Source organism: Podarcis muralis, chromosome 6 (genome assembly GCF_964188315.1).
Source record: "Podarcis muralis chromosome 6, rPodMur119.hap1.1, whole genome shotgun sequence".
In the NCBI taxonomy this organism is placed as follows: Eukaryota; Metazoa; Chordata; class Lepidosauria; order Squamata; family Lacertidae; genus Podarcis; species Podarcis muralis.
This window is the reverse complement of record NC_135660.1, coordinates 45,923,723-45,950,745: the sequence shown is the minus strand read 5'-3', so window position 1 is coordinate 45,950,745 and position 27,023 is coordinate 45,923,723. Positions and strand designations below refer to the sequence as shown.

The following is a 27,023-nucleotide window of genomic DNA, read 5'->3' as shown; positions in this document are numbered from 1 at the left end:
AACTGCTGATCACCTAATGGTTATATAATATGAAATCCCCAAACACCAGAGACACATGCTTGACGCTTCTTTATTCCAAGAACTCACATAGAACTGAAACTGAAGCTACACTGCAGACACACCGACCTCACCCTTTCTTCCCTATGCCACTGAGATCCTTTGCATGTCTTTTACTACAAACCCCAGTGTGCAATTCCCTTACCACAATACCACACCAATATATTGCTTAGATGACTCCCAATTCTTCTGTTATAAGACGCTGGATGCTTCAGAATGATTGAACTCAGTGGCGGAGAGCAGGCGGGGGCAGGGCTGGCGCATGTCCCGGGGGTGGGACGCGCCACCCAAAGGGGCAAGGCGCACATCTTGGGGGCGCACGCATCCTGGGGGCAGGGCTTGCTGCCTGCGGGGGCAGGGTACCCAGCATGGGCAGGGGGACAGCCTAAATGGAACCCCACTGGGATCGTGCTGCCAGGGGCGGTGCGCTCCCCCCGCCCCCCTCTTCCTCCGCCAGTGATCAAACTTCTATTATTTATAACTAAACATGAAGGGCGGGAAATTCTTTTTATATATTTTTTAAAAACCCAGAAAATATCCAGCTGTTTCACGTTCACATTGCATAAAAGAGGAGTACGGATTAATGCTGTGTTACAGCCTTTGCCAACCTGGTGCCCTCCCAATGTTTTGGACCGCAACATCCATCAGTCCCTGCCAAAATGTCTGTAAAGGCTTAAGCTCTGTGAGATCTACCTGAAAATGTTTGGAGGGTGTTGGATTGTCAAAGGCTTAAAACGAGGTGGCATAACTTTGAATACTGTGTGAACGTTTGAAAGCTATCTACAGGATCTGCTCAGTCTCAAAAAATGCAAAGGAAGGAAGCATTTAGAAGGAGGGATGTCTTGTTCCTGATGGCATCATACTTAGGGGCAGCGGGAGGGGGGAGATTTGCTCCCTGGTATATTAATTCCAGCCTCCAGAGGTCTCCAGGGCAACTCTGGTGATACCGCCAAAGAACTGAATGCCTCCCTCCCTCCCTCTCTTGCTGAGCTGTTCTCCACCCATTCTATTATTTTCTTCCTCCTCTTTTTTTTTTTAAATCAGAACATGCTGACTCGTTATTATTGATTGATTATTCTGCTGACTGCAAAGCACCATTCCCTTCCTTGTTAATGCAAAACTACCTCATTTTTCATACTTCATAAATTAATATATTACTCTTGCTGAAACAGTAGAGGAGAAAGTTATGTTTCTGGGAAAGGGTATGGAGTCGTTCCCCCCCCCCAAAAAAAAAACACCCACACTGGTCACAGATGTCTCTTTCTACTGTGGACCAGGCAACAGAGTCCAGGCGACATTTTCAAAGTCAGATTTATAAACCTTCAGGATTCACTGAGGATGACTCTGTGCACTACATGATATCAACCTGCTATGTGCTTTACTGCCCACATCGAGCTTCTAATTAGCAGATTTCCCAATTCATTCCTGTACATCCAGCCTCTTGGGCGCATAGAGCACTCCCTTTATTCCACTGAATAAGGAAGCCTTCTAAGGCATGCAACCTGCATAGAAGCATTATTGAACCATAGAACTACAAAGGAACTTAGGAATCTGCCTTGTATAAGCCCACGCAGGCCACACTTAAGGTCTTCAAGGGCCACAGGTTGCCCATATGTGTGCTAAAGGTTCAGATTTATTTAGATGAGCCTCATGCATGAAACTGATCCACAATATTACCCAATAGTTCACTGGAATTAAGGAGACATAGATATATATTATCTTAGAGAAGCCACGGACCATGAATTAGATACGTGCTCAGATCACTAATGAGCATGCCGGAGAATGTATAACACAAAGATTTTACAGCAATAATAGCTTGCAACTTAATGCTGTTGTATTTTTTATTAATTATTTACTATTAATTCACATCTTGCATCCAAGTGCTTTAGTAATGTTAACAAATTTAATCTCTGAGGCTTCATTTTAAAAAAAAATGATTCAAGCATTCATTAAAAATAACATGATACTAAAAGCAAATGAAGAATACTAATAAGGACTCTTATTTTAAGAAGTTTAATAATTTACTAGCTCTGGGGTGCATGACATTGTCAATGCAAGGATCTCAGAAGAATACTTTCAGAGGCTAGTAACTAGCAACACTCATGTACAATGGGACAATGTCCAGCTGGGATGCTAGCAGGAAGACTGCACTCAGAGAAGACAAGTAATAAGAGAACAGAACGTGGGAATTCAGTATTTTCAGTATCACCAGTAGTGTTATTCATATGTTCAAAATCAGTCCCATTTCAACATTATGAACTTCATTTTATGCTACACATATCCATGGAACACAGAAGAAGAAGAAGAAGAAGAAGAAGAAGAAGAAGAAGAAGAAGAAGAAGAAGAAGAAGAAGAAGAAGAAGAAGAGACAAGAGTGAAATTATCAGTTACCTGATAATCTTGCTACATATTTTCCATATGTAGAATATTTGGCACAGTTTATAAGAAAATACTCCCATGCACGTGTCATTTTAAAAAATGGAGTCTGTGTCATGGCGCTGAGAATCAGCTTGAGCAAGGATTAAGAGAAGGCAGTGTCTAATCAGGAAATTTGCATGTTTATTTAATTCCAAGGGCAGTGGTGGCTGCCTATGAAAAGGGGCAGACTATGGACCCCATGCAGAAGATGATTTGAACTACTGGATCCAACCTAGAGTTGCTGTTATTCCAGGTGATAAGAAAGCTGATAGATGGGGGGTGGATGGATATTCCATTTAGCCACTTTGTTTGGTTCCGCCCCCAGCTCCTCCTGGTGCCCTGATGTCAGGCACATGACCACAGGCCATCGCAACATCGTGTGCGCAATGTTCTCCCCCAAATGTCCCTTGCAACCCAGCGCCTCTGCTATATTTTATCATACAGTGGTACCTCGGGTTACAGTCGCTTCAGGTTACAGACTCCGCTAACCCGGAAGTGGTACCTTGGGTTAAGAACTTTACCTCAGGATGAGAACAGAAATCACGCGGCAGCGGCGCAGTGGCAGCGGGAGGCCCCATTAGCTAAAGTGGTACCTCAGGTTAAGAACAGTTTCAGGTTAAGAACGGACCTCCAGAACGAATTAAGTTCTTAACCCGAGGTACCACTGTAGTGGGGAAGACTGTGACCAGGTGACCTATATGCCTGCTGTGTCTAGGATCCATTGCTCTGGGCAATATCAAGATCCCTGTTCTATCTTCTCGTGGTTATTTATCTTGAAACTGGACTTCTTCAAAAAATAGGACCGTCCTCTACAAAGCAAGGCGTATGGTCAGCCTAGCAATCCCTGATTACTAGCTGTCTTGGGAGCTGCAACTTCTTCTGCATAGTGTGAAGGCCTTAGTTAGAGCAACATGGGGCTCCTCTGCTTACATGTCTGGACTTTTTCCAGCCTCCAGAGGTTTCCAGGGCAACTCTGGTGATACCAGAGTTATTTTGCCATAATAGTAACAGCCATTTTTCCTTCCAAATTCCCCCATAAAACTAATCTAAGTACATTGTATTTAAAACTAGAAAGCTAGTTTATGATTTTTTAAAATAGATTTTCTTGATACATCAGAACAACAACAAAAGAGGGGGGGGAAATATACAGCAATAAAAAGAAATTAAAACTTAGATAATGACAATAAAAGTTGCAACCAACGAAACTTAAACATTGACACCACATAGATATAAATAACATAAAGTTTTGACTTCCTAGTTTATGATTTTTGAATTTGTCCATATTCAACTAGCAACTTGATCCTGGCATATAAATGTACGCATAATAGGAAGAAAAATATTAAGGGCATAAGACTGTTTTAAAAGCAGACAATTGAGGAGAAGCAATTTAGAAATGGGGTTTGATGCCAGATATATATTCTCAATAAGAGCAAACACCTATCATAGTAATAACTTCTTTAAAATGTGGGAGCCTAATAAGGTTTATCATGTGACCCTCACCTTTTCAGTGTTCCTAAACTCTGATTACCAGAAACTAGATATACAATGCAGCAAAATTTATGCGTGTCTATTTTTTAAGTGGGATGCTTCTTGTATAGCCCTATAAAGCTAAATATTATGGCAGTACCAAATATTTACAGGTAAATGTTTCAGGCATGAAAATTGAGCTTTAATGGATACCAAATTGCCCCTGAACCCTCCCCCTTCATAACCTCTTTCATTGCTATTAAGCTGCTGTTTACTGCCAGCCAGATTAAACGCTGTTGGAGAAGCTTTTTAAAAAGCAAACAAACATTAACCCTGCCAATCAAGGATTGTATAGCAAAATGATTTCACAATGCCATGCAACACAACATAGTCAATCAGAAGACTGAAGCTAAAGCTTTCCAATCATGAAAATGGTGTCTGCCAAAGACAAGGAGATATCCAGGTAGGGTTTAGTGGAACAGCAAATGGGATTTCTCTCAACTTCGCTGCTCCCCGTTTCTTTCTATGGCCTGCTGGCATTGCCCTGTAACACACAGGCACTAATGCCCACACAACATGTTTCTCCTTCCTTCAGTTAAAATCTACACATTTGACCAGGAGAATTCAAACCCTGGAAAATGCATATAAATGGGCATACTACACATCACTGACTTCAATCACATATACAGTGGTACCTCAGAAGTTGAATGGAATCCGTTCCGGAAGTCCATTCGACTTCCAGAACATTTGGAAACCAAGTCACAGCTTCCAATTGGCTGCAGGAGCGGAAGCCGCGTCAGACGTTCGCAACCCAGAACAGTCACTTCCGGGTTTGCGTAGTTTGAGAGCCAAAATGTTCAACTTGCAAGGCGTTTGGGATCCAAGGTATGACTGTACTGGGTTTTATTCATAGACACTGTTTTGAGCATTTCTGTCTAACTCCTCCAATGGAGAGAGTACAAGTTCTCAATATCATTCACTGTGATGTCAGAGCACCTAGGAATCCCTTTCCAACAGCATCTATGAAACCTTTCCCAGCAGCAGAAGCAGGATGATATGGTTAAATAACACCCGCCCCCTCTGCCCACAGAGCACAGTACGTCTTAGAGGAGCTTTCCAAAGTAGCAGACAGGATTGAGGAGGCTTCAATTCAATTCAAAGCTCAGGTAATATAGCTGTCCATTAGTGTGAGCTGAACAGTTAACCGTTTCACAGTAAATGTATTTTGCTGAGCCTAAGGAAAAGATTGGAAATAAAATGCAGGAGAAAAACAGTTCTATTATTCCTTCCCTTTGGCTCTAATTCAGCCTGTGCTGGAGTGATGGTTTGCTCCCTTTATTATAAATACGCTCTCTTCCACATCAGAATAATGCATCTCAGTCTGGAGCACATGCCATTCAAAAGAGTGTCAGTGTGATAAGGATGAAAAGGGCCCAGAGAAACCTTCCATCTGCTAAATGGATTGAGGACTCCCCAGAACTCAGGTTCCCTCCCTGCCACTTGTTTGGGATGCAATACCAAGACACTAAACATATTATAAATGACAAATGGACATGCCACTGGTGGGCAGCAGTTCGTCTCACTTGGCACAAGTGAGTGCCAAGTGCGCTCAGAAAACTGCAGCCTCATCACACTATTGCCCAGCTGGAACAATCAAGCAAAACAAAACAAAACAAAAACTTCCAGCAGTATTTTAGCTGTGACACAGCAGAAGATTTTAAAAATGACAAAGAGTAACATTGGATACAACCCGCAGACTCAAGAAGACCAGTGCTTCCCAGGGGGGACTCAAGGGTACGCAGCACTGGCACAGTTTTCCCTAGAAGAAAAGCACTGAAGAAGTTGTGTTTGCACAGTTCTCATGGCTGATATCCATACTGATGCTCCTAGCTCTATGCTGTAGCAAACAATCAGAAGCATACCTTTAAGAGACCATAGACCCTGCCCACAACACCTGGAATCCAGTCTACATTGCAGGTCTAGCATTCATCCCTTTCTATTGGATGAATGGGAAGGAGCACTGTCTGAAGATGATGCCAGTGCATGTAGACCGTGAGAACTAGATATGTTTCCTGAGTACCCTGATTGCCCAAATAATTATATGGCACATTCAAGGGCCATAGAAGTGAACTGAGTATTATGACTAATCTGTTTGATGGAGGAAAACTTCCAATTATTATCCAATTATTATTATTTTTTTTGGGGGGGACCACTGTGTTGCTTCAGACATTGCCTATCAACTCTTGAGTTAGAAGGAGGATCCATTATTAATACATGGATCTCTAAAGGTAAAGGACCCCTGGACGGTTAAGTCTAGTCAAAGGTGACTATGGAGTTGTGGCACTCATCTTGCTTTCAGACCAAGGGAGCCGGCGTTTGTCCACAGACAGCTTTCCCAGTCATGTGGCCAGCATGACTAAACCACTTCTGGTGCAATGGAACACCGTGATGGAAACCAGAGTACACAGAAACACCATTTACCTTCCTGCCGCAGCTGTACCTATTTATCTACTTGCACTGGTGTGCTTTTGAACTACTAGGTTGGCAGGAGCTGGGACAAAGCAAAGGGAGCTCATCCTGTCGTGGGGATTCGAACCACCAACCTTCTGATCAGCAAGCCCAAGAAGCTCAGTGGTTTAGACCATAGCGCCACCCGCATCCCTACATGGATCTCTACCCCCAACTAGGCTGGTTCACACAATAACTCCTGATTAGCCCGCTCACCCCCACTCTGGGGAAAGCCCAGAAATTGTATTTCCTATGTTAATGGGCACATCAACGCCACATATTTAAGGAACATCTGACATATGGCTCCCGCCCTCCCCAAAGGAACCTGGGAAGTGTAACAGTTTAAGGGTCCTGGGAACCTTTAGTCATTTATTCCTTATTATGCAGCCTCACCCTCCTCCACCATCAGAACCAGAAGCACTCCTCGAAGCTGCTAGGCTCTAAGCAGCTAATACAGTGGTACCTCAGGTTACATACACTTCAGGTTACATACACTTCAGGTTACAGACTCCGCTAACCCAGAAATAGTACCTTGGGTTAATAACTTGGCTTCAGGATCAGAACAAAAATCGTGTGGCGGTGGTGCAGCAGCAGCGGGAGGCCCCATTAGCTAAAGTGGTGCTTCAGGTTAAGAACAGTTTCAGGTTAAGAACGGACCTTCGGAACGAATTAAGTACGTAACCAGAGGTACCACTGTATACACAAAACAGGGCAGGTTGGGAGGAGGGCAATTGCCAAATGCCACAAAATGAGTCTTGTGGCACAGAAGCTGAGAGCCAGCGCTTTGCCCACTAGACTACATTGGCTTTCAGAAGCCTTCTGGTATCTGTCTGCCCCTACCTGGAAAATAATGGCAGGCACGGTTGCTATTAGCTGGCTGATTATTCATGGTCTGCAGAAAGTCAGTTTATGATAGACACCTCTCCTTCTGAAACTTGTAAAAGATCCCTGAGTCTCAATCTATCCTGTAGTTTAGATCAAGCTACAATAACTCATATGAAGTAGAGTTATACCAGATGCCGCTTTGCTTGGCTTCTCATGCAAATCATCAGTCAGCAGTATGTCCGTGAAATGAAAAACGTGCCTCAGAATATGCTTTCCTGATTAGAGCTCCTTAACAGGGAAATCTCAGAGTAACAGGCTCTCAGGCTCCCTGTTATAAATGGGAATTATAATTGTGCAGGAGACCTCGAGCCACGTAGCAGTTTCCATGCATCAGGAAGCTTCCAGAGCAGCTCAGAACTGTAATGTCTTGGCAATAATTAAGCACAGATTCTCTGGAGTCAAAAATCAAAGGGTTCTGCCACTTGATCCATAAATATAAAAAGCCAAAAGCCTGCAACAGTTACACAGGCACAGGCTTGTATTTCAGGCAATGTAAGCCCAGAATTGTCATACACAGATGTTGGGATGTTTATTTCTTCAGGTGGAGGAAATTTCCGGACACAGGTAGTTCCTATAGAGGTGGAAAGTTTAAGGAATGTGTGCATTTTCTGCCAAAAAAAAGCTGTTTGAGATTCCCTTGGGGTCCCTTCCAACTTTACAATTCTATGATTCTATCACTTGCACTCATATCAATGGGACTTCCTTATGTACAACTGTCACAGGATTGGGAATAACAGACTCCATGGCATTGCTATCGAGCCTGTTCTGTCTGTAGCAATTGTGAACACGTACAAGCCAGTCTGTTGGGCTGGAACATCCCAGGGGGCTCTGCTGAAACAGAAGCTTTGCTACAAGTTTCCTCCATCCCCACTATAACTTGTTTAATACATTTCATGTGCTGGCATTATTGTGCTAAGTGACTTCCCATTCTACATCTCTAGCTACTGGCTACTGACATGGGGGCAGGGGACACTGAGTGCAATGGCATCAGGAACATTAAGCAAACACGGGAAAGTGAAATTTGACCATAGTCTGCCATGTTCCACAGCTGACCCAAGTTTCCTCTTGGATAAGGGCATATATATTGATGCAGAAAGCTGCTCACCTTAACTCACAGTAGGATCAACCCTAGGGACCACATTAGGTCTCTTCGTCTCTTCAGATAACTGTTACTAGGCAAAACTGTGCAAGGCCCTTCCAATCAAATGTTCCTCTATTTTATAACTTGATGGAGGTCATACCTAAGTATATCTAGTCTATTGTTCCTGACAGTAGTAGCTATTATAAGGGACACACAACACTTAAACAGTGAGTCATGCTAGCTTTCCTCTAAAGGCAGGCTTGTAAGGATAAAGGAGAGGAATCCAGATAATTAAGGTAGTGGGGTGGAGACGACCAAAGAAACATTTCTTTTGTAAAAATTAAGAGCTCAGATCATTGTGCTTTATGATCTCATTGAGCTCCGGGCTTTTCTTTTGACCAGGGTCCATGACACTTACGGAACTGGCATTCCAATGGCTGCATGATTGTTATTTCGCAGCTGAACAGAGGCATTTGGGAAACCTGATAGGTAATTCCCAACGTAGTCCTGCAGGACAGCTGAGAAGCAATTATCCTTCTGTCTGGTAAATCAATTAGGAAAGGAGAGATGTAGCACTTTTCTCTTGTTCTTGCTAACTATTACTTCTTTACTCCTACTTTGAGAACCAAGGAGCAAAGCGTGTCGGCCACAACCCTGCAGCAATCAGGAGCTGGGGGGGCTTTCGTACCCAGAGGGAATCCAGGAAGATTCAAGCCTGATGGCAAACTAATACACAACATTAAGAAATAAACAGCATAGTTCCTTCAGCTCAAAGATCAATGAGATAAGCACCAGGTTATGCATGAGCTACTGTCTGAAAAGATCTGATACCTGCACCCACAGAACTGAGGCTACGCGTGGTCAGCATCAGTTATTCTTTGGAGGAAGCAGTAGCCCTGGATTGAATTTCTACAAATTCTAGCAGGTGGCTAGAACTGCCAAACCTGACTGTACCACCAATCCAGTCAACCAGCACCCAGGGTTCTGCATGGGGTGTCATTCATGCTGGAAGTGGCAACTTGGCTATGAAAATTGCTTTTGCACATGGCCCTCACTAGATTGGAGGCATGGTTCTTTTTAATATATAATGAAAAGTGGGTTTACTTTAGCTGCACAGTGCCCAAATTATAGCAGATAGTACTACATTACTTTCATCAACACACATTGAGCTGATCTGGTCAGCGACAGAGCAAGCCAATTGGGCACCTGGGATGGCACATGTGCCCTGCGCCCAGAGGTGGGGCCAGCCGGGGCAGGACTCTCCATGGGGCCTCTGAGGAGTCTGCCTGCCTCCTCCCACTCAGCTGCCCTACAGCTGGGGGGGGGAGGCAGCTAGTGGACCCGGCAGCACAGAGCCCGCAGGCTCCCAAGCCACCACATCACTCCCAAGAGAGACGCGTGGCTCAGGCGTGCTGCAGGCCCACCATTTTGTCACCCCCCTCAGTGGTGACACCCGGGGTGTCCCGCCCCCACCTCACCCCCTTCCTCTGCCCCTGAATCTGGTTGCTTCAGCATTGGGGCAGCAGGGGGGGAATAGTCTCATCGCTCCTCACCCCCTCAGCAGGAGAACAATGGCTGTGAACAGAACAAGAAATATGTAAAAGAGTGGAAGGTGTGTGGAGTGGAGGAGCTTAATTTTTTTAAAAAAATCACTCTTCCCAAAATGGTAACTTCTGCATGAGAACTGAATCTTGTGAAAATTCATTATCACATGTCTTTAAATCAACTATCAGATCTTATTTCTTGCCTATAACTCAAAATCAGTGAAGCAGTGGGTAGCATCATATGCTGATCTCCAATGACTTTCCTCTATGTCAGCCTTAACCTGGCGCTCTCCAGCTGTTGCTGGACTACAACTTCCAAATGCTGGTTGGGGGCTGATGGGAGTTGTAGTCCAGCAACCGCTGGAGGGCATCAATCAAGTTGGTGAAAGCATCTCTGGGTGATGCTAGTCATAATCCTATTATCCTTTCTGTCAACATCACAAACGCTCACAATTCCCTCTCTTTACTTTTTTTTTTAAAAGTAAATGTGTATTTACAATCCATCTGATATACATGTACATTTGCATAAGACAATTAGCCGAGTGTAAAAACAAACACAAAATGTCTGTTACATAATCAGAAAGGCCATACAGATAAAAATGTTCCCACTAATGCATATGGGTCTGCATTATCTTGAACCTCATTCCAATAAATCAAAACACTCCACTGTCTCCAGAAAAGGATTATCGGATCGTCTGCCTCCTCTAACTCTTACCATATTCAGTAACTCAGCCATGCAAACAATATTCCATATCTTAATGAACCATTCTTCTAAAGTTGGTGTTCTCATTTTCTTCCACTTACAGCAAATAATTATTCTGGCAGCAATTAGTAAATGTTGAACTAATTATCTATCCACTGCTAATAGTATATCTTTGTTGTAACCAAATAAGGTAATTAAAGGGCCCACCGGCGTTCTATATCCAGTTATTACTTCAATTACACTCATTATATTGACCCAAAATGTCCTAATCTTTGGACAAACCCTAAAAAATGTAATGTTTCCCAACATTAGTTGCCTTGCATCTCCAATATGAGTTACTAGCTGTACCATAAATGGGACTGAGACATAACAAGGTTAAATACCAACAGGGCGAGAACGTAGAATAGCTCACACTAAGGTCATATCCACACCATACGTTTAAAGCACATCAACACACATTTAGATCACATGACTTCTCCCAAATAATCATGGGAACTGTAGTTCCTCACAGATACAATTTGCAGTACCCTTAGCAAACTGCAGTTCCTGTGATTCTTTGGGACAAGCCATGTGCTTTATAAGTGTGTTGGATGTCTTTTAAGTATATGGTGTCCAGCTGCCCCTTAAACAGTTTGCTGGGGGAACATTTTTTAATAATAATACTAAAAAAGCCAAACGGGCAGTATTGTTGTTGTTTAGTTGTTTAGTCGTGTCTGACTCTTCGTGACCCCATGGAGCAGAGCACACCAAGCACTCCTGTCTTACACTGCCTCCCGCAGTTTGGTCAAACTCATGCTGGTAGCTTCGAGAACACTGTCCAACCATCTCGTTCTCGGTCGTCCCCTTCTCCTTGTGCCCTCAATCTTTCCCAACTTCAGGGTCTTTTCCAGGGAGTCTTCTCTTCTCATGAGATGGCCAAAGTATTGGAGCCTCAGCTTCAGGATCTGTCCTTCCAGTGAGCACTCAGGGCTGATTTCCTTAAGAATGGATAGGCTTGATCTTCCTGCAGTCCATTGGACTCTCAAGAGTCTCCTCCAGCACCATAATTCAAAAGCGTCAATTCTTCGGTGATCAGCCTTCATTGCAATATTTATTTATTAAAAATGCTTGTAAGATGTTCCTCAGTTTCAGACTATGGACTCCCCATTCTGAGCGATGCTTTAATACTTCTCACTATATTGAGCTCTTCAGTGGATGAAGACGCCAAAATTAATTAGCCTAATGAGCAAATGAATACAATTATGGCCATCTTATATGAAAATTAAATCGAACAGATGTCTGTAGTAAAACTCAGGAGGAAAAAATAACTCAGAGGGGAGAGGTGGAAGTGATGGCTTCCATTCTTAAACCACTTATTCTTACAATCTCTTTCCGGTTCTTTTGGACAACGAATTCCATGGAATAGCTGGGATTGTGTATGAAAGCTGAAGTTTAAAACTCAACCATTAATGTGCACAAATCCAATTACAGTGGTACCTTGGGTTAAGTACTTAATTCGTTCTGGAGGTCCGTTCTTAACCTGAAGCTGTTCTTCACCTGAAGCACCACTTTAGCTAATGGGGCCTCCTGCTGCCGCCGCGCCGCCAGAGCACGATTTCTGTTCTCATCCTGAAGCAAAGTTCTTAACCTGAAGCACTATTTCTGGGTTAGCGGAGTCTGTAACCTGAAGCGTATGTAACCTGAAGCGTATGTAACCCGAAGCGTATGTAACCCGAGGTACCACTGTACAAGATAAGGTGAAGTGGGATGAGGATTCACTGACATGCTCAGTCTGGACTGATCAGTTTCCGGGGCCAATTCAAAATGTTGGTTTTGACCTATAAAGCCTTAAACGGCTCAGGACCACGTCACCACAAGGACCATCTCTCCCCATATGAACTGACCCAGACCCTGCAATCATCATCTGATATATATCTGCATCACCTAAATATATCTGCTCATCCCTGAATTTTCTTCAAGGCATATTGAAGAATGGTTACACCACTTCGTGCTGCCTCCTAATATTAAGGAGGACTTATCCCATATTTTTCTCTTCTTGTCCTTTTCATTGAAAATCCCTTCTTGTTCAAACCAATATTAACCAATATTAGCAGCAGTATTATCCGGTGGAATGTTAAAAACGCAAAATTAGTTGCTACAAACATCATGAGATACGATCAAACAGTAATTTAGGTATCACTGAGCCAATGGTTAAGGAATTCTGACGAAAGTCTACATGCACACTGGAAGACTGAGCAACAGTGAATAGTGTTTCCATTACTAGAATGAATGTTGCTTCTTAAAATAAATTGGAAGGCAAATAGGAAAATGACGTGTGAATTGCTATTATTTCTGCACTGAAGAGGTGTTAATACCTGGAATTTTTCCTTTAACATCTCTTAACACTTGTGTACAATTTACGAGGCTAATAAATCCAGTAACTTAAATAATTGGCTAGATTTGAAGCATATGTCTTGTGTTGGGAGATTTTATTAATGAAGAATTACCAATGCTCCCTGGCTCATTAAGCAGCCATATTGTGAACTCTATTTCCCAAGGTTCCTCGGCTGGAATGGTCAGTTCTGAGTACATTGAGAAGAATTCTAGAGAGTCCATACCTTGAGACTGAGGCAACCAACCCTCTTAAAGCCCCAAAGGGGATGGACTAGGAATCTGTTCTAAATAGATTTATATATGGAATTATTTGCATTGTTGTACATGTCTATTTAGAAGGACGCGGGTGGCGCTGTGGGTAAAACCTCAGCGCCTAGGACTTGCCGATCGCATGGTCGGCGGTTTGAATCCCCGCGGTGGGGTGTGCTCCCGTCGTTCGGTCCCAGCGCCTGCCAACCTAGCAGTTCGAAAGCACCCCCGGGTGCAAGTAGACAAATAGGGACCGCTTACCAGCGGGAAGGTAAACGGCGTTTCCGTGTGCTGCGCTGGCTCACCAGATGCAGTTTGTCATGCTGGCCACTTGACCCAGAAGTATCTGCGGACAGCGCTGGCTCCCGGCCTTTAGAGTGAGATGAGCGCACAACCCTAGAGTCTGTCAAGACTGGCCCGTACGGGCAGGGGTACCTTTACCTTTACCTTTACATGTCTATTTATGTGCTGGTTACTTTAGGATACCTGAAGTCTATATGTGTATGATATTAAAATTATTTATTTATTTATTTATACATACATACATACATACATACATACATACCCCGCCCATCTGGCTGGGTTTCCCCAGCCACTCTGGGCGGCTTCCAACCAAATATTAAAAACACAATACAAAATTAAACATTAAAAACTTCCCTAAACATGGCTGCCTTCAGATGTCTTTTAAAAGTAAGATAGTTGCTTATTTCCTTGACATCTGATGGGAGGTGTTCCACAGGGCGGGTCCCACCACCGAGAAGGCCCTCTGCCTGGTTCCCTGTAACCTCACTTCTCTCAGTGAGGGAACCGCCAGAAGGCCCTCGGAGCTGGACCTCAGTGTCTGGGCTGAACGATGGGGGTGGAGACGCTCCTTCAGGTATAGTGGGCCGAGGCTGTTTAGGGCTTTAAACGTCAGCACCAACACTTTGAACTGTGCATTGAGTAATGCATATAATACATGAGGATTCTTAGTAATTTTAGCAGAGCTAGTAAAAACTGAGTAGCTTTATGCTAAGGTCAAGCATAATTAGAATTAGGGTGGTGGAACAGTGTCGATAAGCTTCATATGGATATTGTTTTAGAAAAATCTATCCTTACCATAGTGTGACCAGATGCAAAAGAAGACAAGGTTCCTGCACAGTTAATAGCTGTATAGAAAATTGTGTGTGCGCATGAAATTATACAAGGTATGTGAAAAATGGATACAGAAAACTTTTTCTTCTTTTATCATAACACTAAAACTTGTGGACATCCATTAAAGTTGAATGCTAGGAGAACAGACAAAAGAAATTACTTCTTCATACTGTTTACTTGTGTTCTTGGATTTGAGAATTTCAATGGGCGCATAAGAAATATATATACCTGCTCAACAGAACTATTAAAGGTGCAGGAGTGCTGTCATCTTTTCCACCCCCAACCACTTCTATCACTTGGCAGAGTAAGTTTGCAAAAAGTTGAAGGATTAGCAGCAAGGAATGTGATCAGGAAGCAATGGGTGCTGCTTTGGGGAAAGTCATTACAACAATCTGAATCTTGGGGTGCCTGGGTTTGTGGATTCTGAGAAAACACGCTGAAAGCATGTGGACACAAAAGCTATCCTAGTCTATCATATGAAACAGAAGCTGATGTGATTTGATTTCAGAACACTGAGCAGGTCACGATGACTGATGAGTACTCAGCCAGAGAAATTTAAAAAGAAACGATTCCCCGTAGATGTGACAGGACAAAACTGTAGCTATGGCGATGCGCCTGCCTTAAGATACCTGGCAGAAAAATAAACATCAGTCCTGAACCTGGTGACCTGACAACAGATGGAAAAAATAATAGTAAAAATACTAACGGCAAAATGCACATTCAGATTGATATATAGCAGGTGACCAAAACGGCACTTTGAAAAAGATCAAATGTAATAGTTCCAAAGATTTCCCCTTACACAGCTCTGATGCTGCCATTTAGTTATCTACTATGGCAATCTGTCTCTGACAACACACAAGAGATAACGGCATCTGTTCCCTTCCCACAAAGTGAATCAACATGATGATTACTTTAGTTTTTTAAAAAATAATTATAACAAATGACCCTGGATTCTCTCTGCAGGAGCACAGAGAACATCACATGGAAAACAGTGACATCACTCTGGTTGCTACGCACTCCAAGCAAATGCTTAGCGTTTTTTATTTGCCTCGCGCTCTATGCATATCCTTATTAGTGACTTTGAACTCTTGGCTTTTTGTATATTGTTCAAACCCCAGCTGGGAATGCTAAAATTTGCTAAACTTAAAAGGTAGCAAATAGAACCAAGGGCTGAAAGGAAGCAACAGAAGCCAAGTTCAGCTCTTGTACTTCTGCTACTCCATGAAGCCTCTAATCTTTTGTGCAAACCCTAAGCTAGAAAACAATTGCAGCCTTGGGTTGTATCCAACTAAGACATGTTCAAAGTAGACCCCTTGACATTAATGAACATAAGTGATGTCCATTTATTTCAAAGGGCCTGCTATGGGTAGGAGTACCCTGTTCTTAATGGAGTCATACTGGGTTCAAACTAACATGAGGCCAAGTTGAAATTTATTTGCATAAAGAAGTAGACACATTGTCTGAAGAAACTGGAACACATGCTTTATAATTATAGCTTCAGACCATATTACAGGTAAGGCTTAAAATGGCAGATGCTTAAGTCAGTCTATACTCTATAGTATAAATGCGAAATCGACATTATTCTCTGAATTTCTGTCCCCAAAGAGGTTTATGTGGCAACTGCATTGTATCACTTTTGTCACATGCTGAAGATGAACCTCTTGACCCTAGCCTTTCACACACAAACACACACACACACAATTGTAAATTGTTTTCATTGATTTTTAACATTGAATTTTTAATCCTGTAACCCACCCTCCGATCTTATGGTGAAGGGTAAGAAATCCAATAAATAATAATATAAATAACAAGATAACAGAAATGCAAAAGAGAAATCAAATGTTAACAACATTCACATGCAGAACTGTGTAAAAATGAACCAATGTGCTTTTTAATGTACCTTTAAACCCACCTTACAAATATTCCTATACTTAGAAGTACCTCCCATTCACAACAATGAAGCTTACTCACAAGTAAACTGGTAGAAGAACTGCAGCATTAGCAAGAAATTAGTTTGTAGGGTGTAAGCAACTGGGTGCAGGTTAAAATCTCGTGCCAAAAGAAGAAGAAGAAGAAAATAAGAATCTGATTTACCAAAGGATTTCATGTTCTTGATATGGAGCTGGAATTCTCACCTGTGTGAGCAGAGCTTTTTCATTATTATTTTTTTACCATACTTAGCTACCTGTTCAAAAATAGCTTCCTTACCTTTCTCTTATTAGTAGGACTGACGTAAAGGTAACTCAGCACTGTTTTCAGTCCCACCTTGTCGTTTAGCTTTTCATAAGTAGTCCCATAATCTGTGGACCTGGAATAAAGAGAAAATGCATTTAGTTACTCTTTAGAACTTTGGCAACACTCCTGATCCATAAATGGAATGTTTGGCATCCAGCATCAATTGGGTGCTTTGTCAACAAGTTTGTGGCTGGTATTTTCTTGAATCAGTTACTCTTTTTCATGTATCTAAGCATAATGATAGCTAGTATCAAGACTGCATTACAAACTATTTATTTATATTGCTGAAAAGATACATTATTGTATTAGTTTGAATTTTCTCTTTGAAACTTTTTGTTCATTTAATATTGGTGTTCTTAGACACAGAATACTTAGACTGGTTTGGTCACTAGGCAGATCCTGTACAGAGAGTTTTCTTTGAGTAAACCAACTGATAAATGATAAGCTGATTCTGAATCTGCTTTAAAGATTGGAAGCACATCGCTTCGCCCAAATAATACTGGGAACTGTCATTTGTTAAGGGTGCTGGGCACTGCAGCTTTGTAAGGGGATAAACCACAGTTCCCATGGTTGTTTTTAGTAAACTATGTGCTTAAAATGTGCTTAAAATGTATGGTATCTATGCAGCCTCAATGTAGTCTTTGGACTGCAAACAGAAAAACCTGAGCATAGGCTCATCCATTATCCATGGTTGTGATGTCAATCAAGCAGGCTGTTTCCTCTCCCCCATATTCCCAATTTAGCAGGTGTCATAGGCACTTCAAGCAAGCCCCATAATGCATGATGCTATGATTCATGGTCTCTTTCCTGACACAGAAGGGGGAGGAATGTATGCATCTCATCAGTGCACTTGTAAGCCTCCATGTGGGATATCTCATGTGTTCTTTAAGAAAGTGGGGGCAGCTGCCCTCTTCTCCATTGCACATGGGAGACTGAACCAAGTCATATATTAACTGGGTTTAAGATTTGGGACTGTTGTTACCAACATCTTCTCACAGAAGAGTAGCCATTTTTACTGTCTTCGCTTTCCATACGATGTCAGATTTTACTGGATGTCGCTTTCGATATGGTCCTCACTTTTAAAAGTGTGTCGTGATAAAATTGTATGAATAACAACATGTGACTCACTACACACACAGCCATGTTCAGTCACAGACACCTTCAGACAGAACATTCATAAAGAGCTTAAAACAAATATAGGATATGCATCAAAGATTGTGAAGCAAAGGGAAACATGAAGTCAGAGGTAGAGATAAATCTGAAGGCCAAAAGTGGCAGAGACCAAAATCATCCCCACAGATCAGTCAAATTGGTATCTCTAGTATATTAAGATTAAAGTAGCTGCCTCAGTGCCAGGCATTCCCCCTCCCCCCTTTCTGGGAAGAGAGGTATTGGTTCCTATGCTAGCAAAGCCTGAAAGATATAGCAGATGATCTGGAGGTGGCATTTGCAAGTGTAGATTACATCTCCAAGAGCTTCCTCCTTTATACCTTATCCCTTTTCCACCCTTCTTCTTTGAGAATACAAAGAGAAGTTTGCACTTGTAAATAAATAAACAAATAAAGCTGTAAATGTTGCAAATGCATTTTGAGGAATATATGTTCTCAATATTCTACAGTGGAGGTTGGTCCATTAAGGGGGTCCATTGGGGCACTGCTAGTCATGGGCAAATCTGTTAAATTCAGCTTCTCACTATTTCAGTGCTAAGTTCAGTTCTTCACATTTCCACAATCACTTGATTTTTGATTTTTGATTTTTAAAAGTCCTCGTGAAAAATTGTCAACATTTTACTGTGAATATACACATTTTTGCAAGGCGATTTATCCTAAAATAAAGGGGTTTTGTATCTTACTTTCACTCATTTATGCACTTATACAAACACACCACCCTAGTACCGTATATGCACATTACTTGTCTGGAGAACTTCAATGAAAGAGGGTTGTGTTTGTGATCACATATTGTTTCGGAAGTGCGAATTTTGTTACAAGCAAATTAATTTAAAAGTGAGTCAAAATTCTTCACCATTCTTAGACATGACACCACCAACCTCAGTCTGCCCTTGCGCAGCCCCCAACTTCTTGCCTTCTTTGTTACAACCAGTCCAACCAGTATGGCACTGAAAGTGAGCTTCCTCTTCCTTTGTCTCAGTGTTACCATTGAAGAATGAAAGCAGGGAGGAAGATGAGGACAAAGATGAGGATCATTTGTCTCTGACTTTCTTTGGCTCTGGCACCATCTACTGTTGGCTTCTCTGCCTTCTGTCCTACCATTCCCAATGGGCACAAGCCGCCACCACTCTTTTATTATCCAATATGGCAGGAAGCAAGAGGAATTACTGCAAAATACTTAGTTCACCAGAATTCCTGGATCACAAATGCACCCCTTTCTTTGATAGTCACTGCCATCACAGATGTGTCTGTCAGCCATTAACAACAATTGCCCAGTTTGCTCATTATGTTGATATATGACTGCATGTTTCGGGAAGATCTGAGAGTGAACCAAAAGTGTAGCATCTGAAAAGGAAAGATTCTGGAGAATCTGTCATGGATGATTTATAGACAGATCACAGACTTCTGCTAGCTGAATTGTGGTTCAATATCTCTGTAATGCGTTTCTTAAAACTACTATACATCAGAATATTTGTTGGCATACTGTTTCACTACTTTCTGCTCCCATTTCTATGAGTTCCCAGATGACTCTACATTTCAGGGGTAACCAAAGAAGTGCCTTCCACGTGTTGTGGGCCACAACAGCCCTCAGTTCCTTGCTCAATGGTCAGGGATGATAGGAACAGTAGACCAAAACATCTGGAGGGTACCTGGCTAGCTACCCCTGCCATATTTGTTTCACCGTCCTTGTTGCACTGTAGCAGACAGCAAGCATTAATGTTAATTTCTTGCTGCATTAGGAACACATAATTTAGGTACACATTGCTTGTTCAGGGAAAAGAAAAAATGTTACACCCACTCTTCTAAGTCAGATTACAAGGTCAATTGATTGTGGGATCCATAAGATAGGAGGTATAAATCAATACCACTGACCAGCTCTGTGCTATCACGTCCTTTGCCAATTTCTGCAATTGGCTTTTAATCTTAAGATGGGCCAAGACACTTTGAGAAACCACAGATTTAAGAGCATTTGGTCAAGATCCAAAGCTCCTTCATATCTATCTTGGTACCAAGAGCAGGCTTATTGCTGACAAGTGACCTCCTCTTAAAGCAGGTCTTGGAATTAGAGTTCCCTGATGTATATAGCTGAATACTGGTAATGTTGGAGCAATTAAATGCACAGCAGGAGACATCCAGTACTTGCAGATTCATAGGGTCAGGCAGCTCTTAATGGATGAATATCCCTAAATGCTTTGTAATGGAAATAGCATGAGCACTAATGTAACTCCTAACCTAACCCCACCAGCAGGGCTTAGGCTCAGAAGCATCCAAACTCCTATTATCAAAGTGAAGAGGTATAGAAAGTCATTTAATAGTTGGGGTGCGGGTGTGGGTATGTGTGAGAGAGAGCCAATGAGTGGTAATGCTAATTTGCAGTGCTAAACTGGAAAGGGTGGTGCATTTTGCAAAAAAATAATAATTTGGGGGGGGGGGGTCACATATATGCTTCCTGAAAAACTGTTCCCCCTTTCATTATGTTCAAATGTCCAGAAAGCCTGTTAAATAGGGCAACAATGATTCCCCATTGGGAGTGAAGGCATAGATCATTGCCCTCACTCAGATTTGACTTTCCAATACATCATCATCTAGGGATCAACGGAAAATTTAACAAATACATACCCCATTCATTTTACATTTATTTTATCGTTAAGTGAATATGAAAACAAAAATGAATGTGAAAAACAATGGTGGGTGCATTAGTTTTTATGTGTCACACTGGCTTTGAGTTTTGCCCTTCCTTTTGTTCAGTCTACCTGAAATTGGAAACCATGATGTCACAAATGAGCCATACCATTCCTGCTAATTTCATTATCCAATAAAGTGATCCTGCTAGTGCAAGGATTTCCACTTGCACAAGAGAATTTCCCCTCCCATCATCCAGACCCTCCCCAAATCTGCTACAGAGGGTTGAGGCTGCAACACCAAAAATGATTGCCCACCAAAAAAAAAAATAGTCCATGCCTACTTATTCCAATATGTTTTCAAACAAATAATATAATAATCAGTTAATAACTGGACATTTTCTATTTCCCCAGCACTTATGTTTACTTCTGAAAATACGCCATACTTACAGGCTTGTTATCCACTAATGGTCCTCATTCTTTACCCATTTATTCATATTTTTTTCTCACTCTTTTAAGGAAAAGGTAGAGGGGAAGTCTGGCTCTTAGTAACTTTAATCGGACATAGATCTTTTCTACTGGAATATTGGCCAGCTCTAGCCTTACAAAAATGGCCTGTGGGGACCTAGAGAAAAACCTAACACTTCCACTATCCTCTTTCATCTTAGCATCTTGCAATATTTAACAAGTACTTTTTACAATGCAGAAATGGAAATATAAGCAAACCTGATGCACAGACTGGGTTTCAGTATTTATTTTTCTCATTGCATTCATTTGTTGCTTTCAAAAACTAAGAAGAAGTTTCAAACAATGTAACAGATACATCTTCAGCCCCCAAACTCCTCAGACATTTTGATTAGTTAGGGACTTGATATTAATTATGATCATATTAATTCTGTCTGCATCACACCCCATCATGCTACTACTGTTTTCTCCAGGTATCAAATGTTTTTTTAAAAAAGAAATGCAAAGGGAATAAACTACAAGTGAATAGAATTGTGAAAGATTTCAACACATGTTTTTAAAGGCCACAGAGATATGTGTGTATCTTTCCTATATCACAAAATAGTTTTAGAAAAGGGCTAACAGCTCAAATAGGTGGCTGGGTGGCTGATCTATTTCCATAGTAGAATTAGGAGCAGTTATTCTGGCCAGGCAATAGTGCTTATAATTTCCACTTTCTGGTATACAGTTGTTCCTCTCTCATTCTCACCACACACCCCAAATGCCTCCAAACTTTGATGAAATGCTGTTTTACTGTTTTTATTATTTCTAAGGTAAATTCTAATACTTACCTAAACCTTTCAAGTCTTTTGAGGAAAGGTTGAAGGGGTTGGATATGCTTAGCCAAGAAGTAATATAACCATCTCCAAGCATTTGAAGAGTTGTCACATAGATGAGGGAGCAAATCTGTTTTTTGTTGCTCCAGAGGATAGGATGTGATTGAATGGGTTCAAATTACAAGTGAAAGTATTTGGATTAAATGTTAGCAAGAATGCCCTGAACGTGCAAGCTGTTCAACAATGGAGCAGACCGCTTTGGAAACTGGCAGACTCTCCTTTGTTTAAGGTTTTTAAGCAGAAGCTAGATGGCCACCTATCTGAGATGCTGCAGTAGGGAATTCTCTGCACCCATGGGGATAGGGCTGGGTGACCTTTGAGGGACCATGCTGGCCACATGACCCAGAAGCTGTACGCCGGCTCCCTCAGCCAATAAAGCGAGATGAGCGCAGCAACCCCAGAGTCAGTCACGACTGGACCTAATGGTCAGGGGTCCCTTTACCTTTACCTTTTACAACTCTATGGTTCTCTTTTATGAAAATAAAAGAAATAGAGATTAGGTATCAGTAAAGGCTTCTTATTAATAAATGGCTATAGGGGATACTAATCCAAAATAGCCCTTGAATGGAAATGCAAAAAATAAAAATAGAAAACCCACATGCACACAACTTATAGCTGAATGTATAAGCTTGATTAAAAAGTAAAGGAAAAGGGGATTGAGCATGCTGTGGGAATTGCACACATTTAAAAAAGTGACACAGGAGACCTTTGTAAAAACAAATAAATCAAGCTGCCCTAAATTATAATGGCACCCAATTCTTCCAAAGCCCTATCAGGAAATGAGCACTAACAAATTAAAACACAGTAAACTTTCTCCCGGTACCTTGTAGCAATGAAATTGCAAGAGGCATGAAAATTTCCAGTTTGTTTCAGCTGCCCTTACAGGCTATGAAACAGTTAAACCACAATGCACCGGTCCGGTCCGTCCCAAATCCATTAGAGACTGGCTCACATATGGTTTACACATCATGAACATTGTAGCAAAATCAGCACCTATGGAAATCAAGGCTTATTGCTTTCATTGTAAGTGAAGGACTCCCCACATATCCTACACTAAAAGGGATCCCAGTAGTAACACCACCTTACAGTGGTGCCTCGCAAGACGAAATTAATTCGTTCCGCGAGTTTTGTCGTCTTGCGATTTTTTTCGTCTTGTGAAGCACGGTGTCGGGAAAGTTTTGGAAAAGCTTCAAAAATCACCAAGGTCTTTAAAAACCTCAAAAAAGGCTACCACACCGCGTTCTATGAGTTGCTCCTCGAAGTCAAGTCGCAACTGTATTAATGGTGTTAAGAAAAAGGAAACAAACTTGCAAGACGTTTCCGTCTTGCGAAGCAAGCCCATAGGGAAAATCGTCTTGCGAAGCAGCTCAAAAAACAAAAAACCCTTTCGTCTAGCGAGTTTTCCGTCTTGCGAGGCATTCGTCTTGTGAGGCACCACTGTATTTTGCAATCTTGCAAATGAAGAGGAAAGTGAGGAGAAAGAGTTAGGAAAAAACAGAAGAAGGTGGAGGAATACTTGAAGGCAGAGCTCCAAATCATCAAAAGGGAACTCCTAACCTGCAGGGAAATATTTTATGCATTGGGTTTTGGTTGTTTTACAACTTTTGCTATTTTACTCTCTGCTGCTCATAGACTTTTTATTTTTTTCCCCTTTTTTAACTTCTAGTTTTGTTTTCTATCTTTAATTGTTCTGAGTCCCCTTGCATAGAAAGGTGGGTATAAATTTTAAAGCAAATATATGAATACCATGTTCTTAGCATAGCCTTCCATTTATCTGTTCCAAGTCTTCACTTTTGCAAGGGCACTGAAGGTCAGCGACAGGCCTTTCAATGTTTGTGTCCTGAGCCAGGGAAATGAGTGTTGTAAAAGATGCATCAGTCTCTCGGGACAGAGTAGTGTACATGCAGGAAATTATGAATTGCTCGCTGAGATAGATGCCTTTGTGTGTCTTTGCTCGTATTTTCTATCTCTCCTCTGTCTTTTTTATGATCTCAGGGTTCGTTTTTTTATAAAAACCCATGGCTCTAGGTGTTCTATATCTGTCTCCAATGTGCCACGGCGACAGTTGCCAGCTTGCAACCCCAGAGGTTTTTAATTCCTTAATGCAGCAGAAGCCAAGGCAGCCATAATTTCTCCCATTCATTTATCTCCAGAGCTGGCCACCTGCCTGCTCCTGCATCTTCTGTGCAACACACCTGGAAACCTCCCCCATCCCTGTGTAGGGCTAAAATAAAACAACATGGGGTTGGGAGATGTGGAGGGGAAACTCACTGAGGATTGATCACCTGTTGCATGACACTTTGGGGAGCAATCTAGGCCACATGCTAGATCTACATATAATAATTTGCTACAACCACAATCTGTGTAATCAGCCACAATGCTCTAGCCTGATATGATTGATGTTAATAGGATTTGTGAATACTGCTTTGGCTATGCTGCTTGAGATCTCAGTTCAGAATCCTGAAAGTTGGAAAGAAGAATGTTTCTCTGCTGGCAAAAGTCACTCCAGCATATGACAACTTGAGTGCTCTGCTTTGAAGGTGACAACCTAGTTAGGCCCTGTCTGCACTATAAATATAAAGCAGTTATCATACCACATTTTAAACAGCCATGGCTTCCCCCGTACTGAGGGACGCACTGTGGTCTAAACCACTAAGCTTCTTGGGCTTGCTGATCAGAAGGTCGGCAGTTCGAATCCCCACAACGGGGTGAGCTCCTGCCAACCTAGCAGTTCGAAAGTACGCCAGTGCAAGTAAATAAATAGGTACCGCTGCAGCGGGAAGGTAAACAGCATCTCTGTGCGCTCTGGCACTCGTCCTGGTCCTCCGTGCACCAGTAGCGGTTTAGTCATGCTGGCCACATGAACCGGAAAGCTGTCTGTGGACAAACGCCAGCTCCCTCAGCCTGAAAGCAAGATGAGTGCCGCAACCCCATAGTCACCTTTGACTGGACTTAACCATCCAGGGGTCCTTTACCTTTACCTTTTTACCTCCCCCAAATATTCCTGGAAACTGTAGCTTGTTAATTGCTACAATTCCCAGAGTTCCCTATAAAGAGGGATTGACTGTTAAACCACTGTCCGATAACTATAGCTGTGTGGAGAAAAGTGGTCTCCTGGCAACTCTCAGCAACCTTAACAAGCTACAGTTTCCATTATTCTTCGGGAAAGCAAAGCAGTATGATACTACTTTACATTTATACAGCAGATGGGGCCTTAATCTGGCCTATGAATACCTAGCTACTCTTTTTACTCATGCAAGCAACATTAACATGTGATCCAGTATCATACATATCCTTCATGGGACTTAAAATCAGCCTCTCAGGCTTGCTTGTGCCAATTTCTGAGGTGAGATAGGTGATGGCAGGAGACAGGTCCTTTCTTTTGTGTCACCCCAAGAAGTGCCATGCTGTTCTTATTTGTTTGTCAGGTGCATTTTATTTGTCAGAGCCTTTTAAGTATCTGATATTTTATGCTGGCATTTTATTTTATTTTACTGCTTTGCTGTGACTGGTTTTATTGTGATTTTTATTGTGATTTTTATGCTTCACTGATTTTACTATTTTATTGTGAGCCACTCAGAGAGCATTGCTGAGGAACAGTCTATAAATAAAGTAAAAGAGCATTTGCATAATTTCTGACGCATATTTTGGAGTGTGCAAGAAACCAGTGGCCATCTCTCTCTCTCTCTCTCTCTCTCTCTCTCACACACACACACACACACGAGAGAGAGAGAGAGAGAGAGAGAGAGAGAATGTGACAGCAATTAAGAGCCATGTGACTATCCCAACCATATTGGCCAGGGCAACTGCAAGGGTCTTTTCTACCTTATTGGCATGTTCCCCACCTCAACTCTTCCTTTCCTTTATATTAATTCAATCCTGGCCAAAATGTTAGTCTTTGGCAAACTGAATGTATATGTTTGTTTACATTATTACGAGAAAATTATGCCCCCTTTTGGATTAGAAGGATTTATTCCCCATGATCCTGATACCAATACATACCTTCAAAAACCTACAAAATTAAGAATTATTCATTTATTTATTAATTTTTAGTTAGACAAGTGGAACTTATTACACAGAGATATCCATCGATCTATTACCAGAGAGAGGGAGTCAACATCTATTAAAAAAACAAAAACACAGGCCCATTTTAAGAGGAGGGACGCTTGAGGAATTTGATACTTGCAAATTCTGATATACACTGATCAAATGCACTAATGTCAGAACACTGTTATCCAATCAGATTTTACATTTCCTGGATGTTCCAAACCTGTTCTTGACTTAAATAAAGTATCACATTGCACTTAAAAATGAATGTGTAGAGAACATATATTTAGATATGTTGATATATTTCAGAGATGCATACTTTGATCAAAAATGCATTTTAAAAAGCTATTCAAATATATACTTAAACACATTTTTGTTGTGGAATGGACTTATATGTTAACACATGAGAAGGTGGCACAGACTGGAAATAGACCAATTTGTCCATCACTTCTTGAGATGTTGCAGCGACAAACCAAACAGTGACTAGTTTGGCAAGGAAACAAATTTGAAAAAGCTTGTCCCTGGAATCCAGTTCTGCTGAATCATGCATCTGTCTAACCTGTCATCTCAGCTGTGAGCCTACAGTGATTTCCAAGCTGCTAATGCCTCGTCACTTTCATCAGGCCAAATCTCCCTTCAGTAGTGCTTTCTCTGTCATTTTTACAGAACCCGTTCAGAGCTTCATCTAACACAAAGCACCTTGGCTAGGAAAAATAAACTTGTCAGACACTGGAATCGATAAAACAGCCCAAACTTGAGAAGTCATTCCATCCCTGGCCAGCCCCCAAACAGGCAGCCTCGGGTCTGTAATGACAACTTAAAGAAAATGACACTCCCTCAGAGTGAGATGTCTTGGATTAGGGTGTTCACAACTGACAGACTATACTGTCTGGTTTCTAACCTCAACAACTAGAGGCCAGAGATGCCTGTCAGCTCTACAAAGAGCTCTTCTTATACCAACATAGGCTGCAAATTCACTAAATTGCCATAGAAGATGGAATGGTAAGTATAAGGTGTTTTCCGAGGATAGTGCATCAAATCTTATGGGGGATTTTGAGCTGTGTTTTTAAAAATAAATAAATAATAGTGATAGCCAGGCTCAACAAGTTGAGTTTGTTTCAAATATGAGACAAGATTTATGACTCCACATCTGTGAAAAATGCAACTTCTTTAAGCCTTCTGCCAAGTTCAT

General features: G+C 41.7%; 1 protein-coding gene across 1 annotated transcript in view; it reads right to left on the bottom strand.

The window, feature by feature from the left end:
* SORCS3 (sortilin related VPS10 domain containing receptor 3) overlaps positions 1-27,023 on the bottom strand; it is a 410,327-nt gene that overhangs the window by 204,414 nt on the left and 178,890 nt on the right. The window contains exon 3 of the mRNA XM_028730338.2: positions 16,628-16,727. Within this exon, the coding sequence (XP_028586171.2) occupies positions 16,628-16,727 (100 nt within the window). The remainder of the gene's footprint in view (positions 1-16,627; positions 16,728-27,023) is intronic.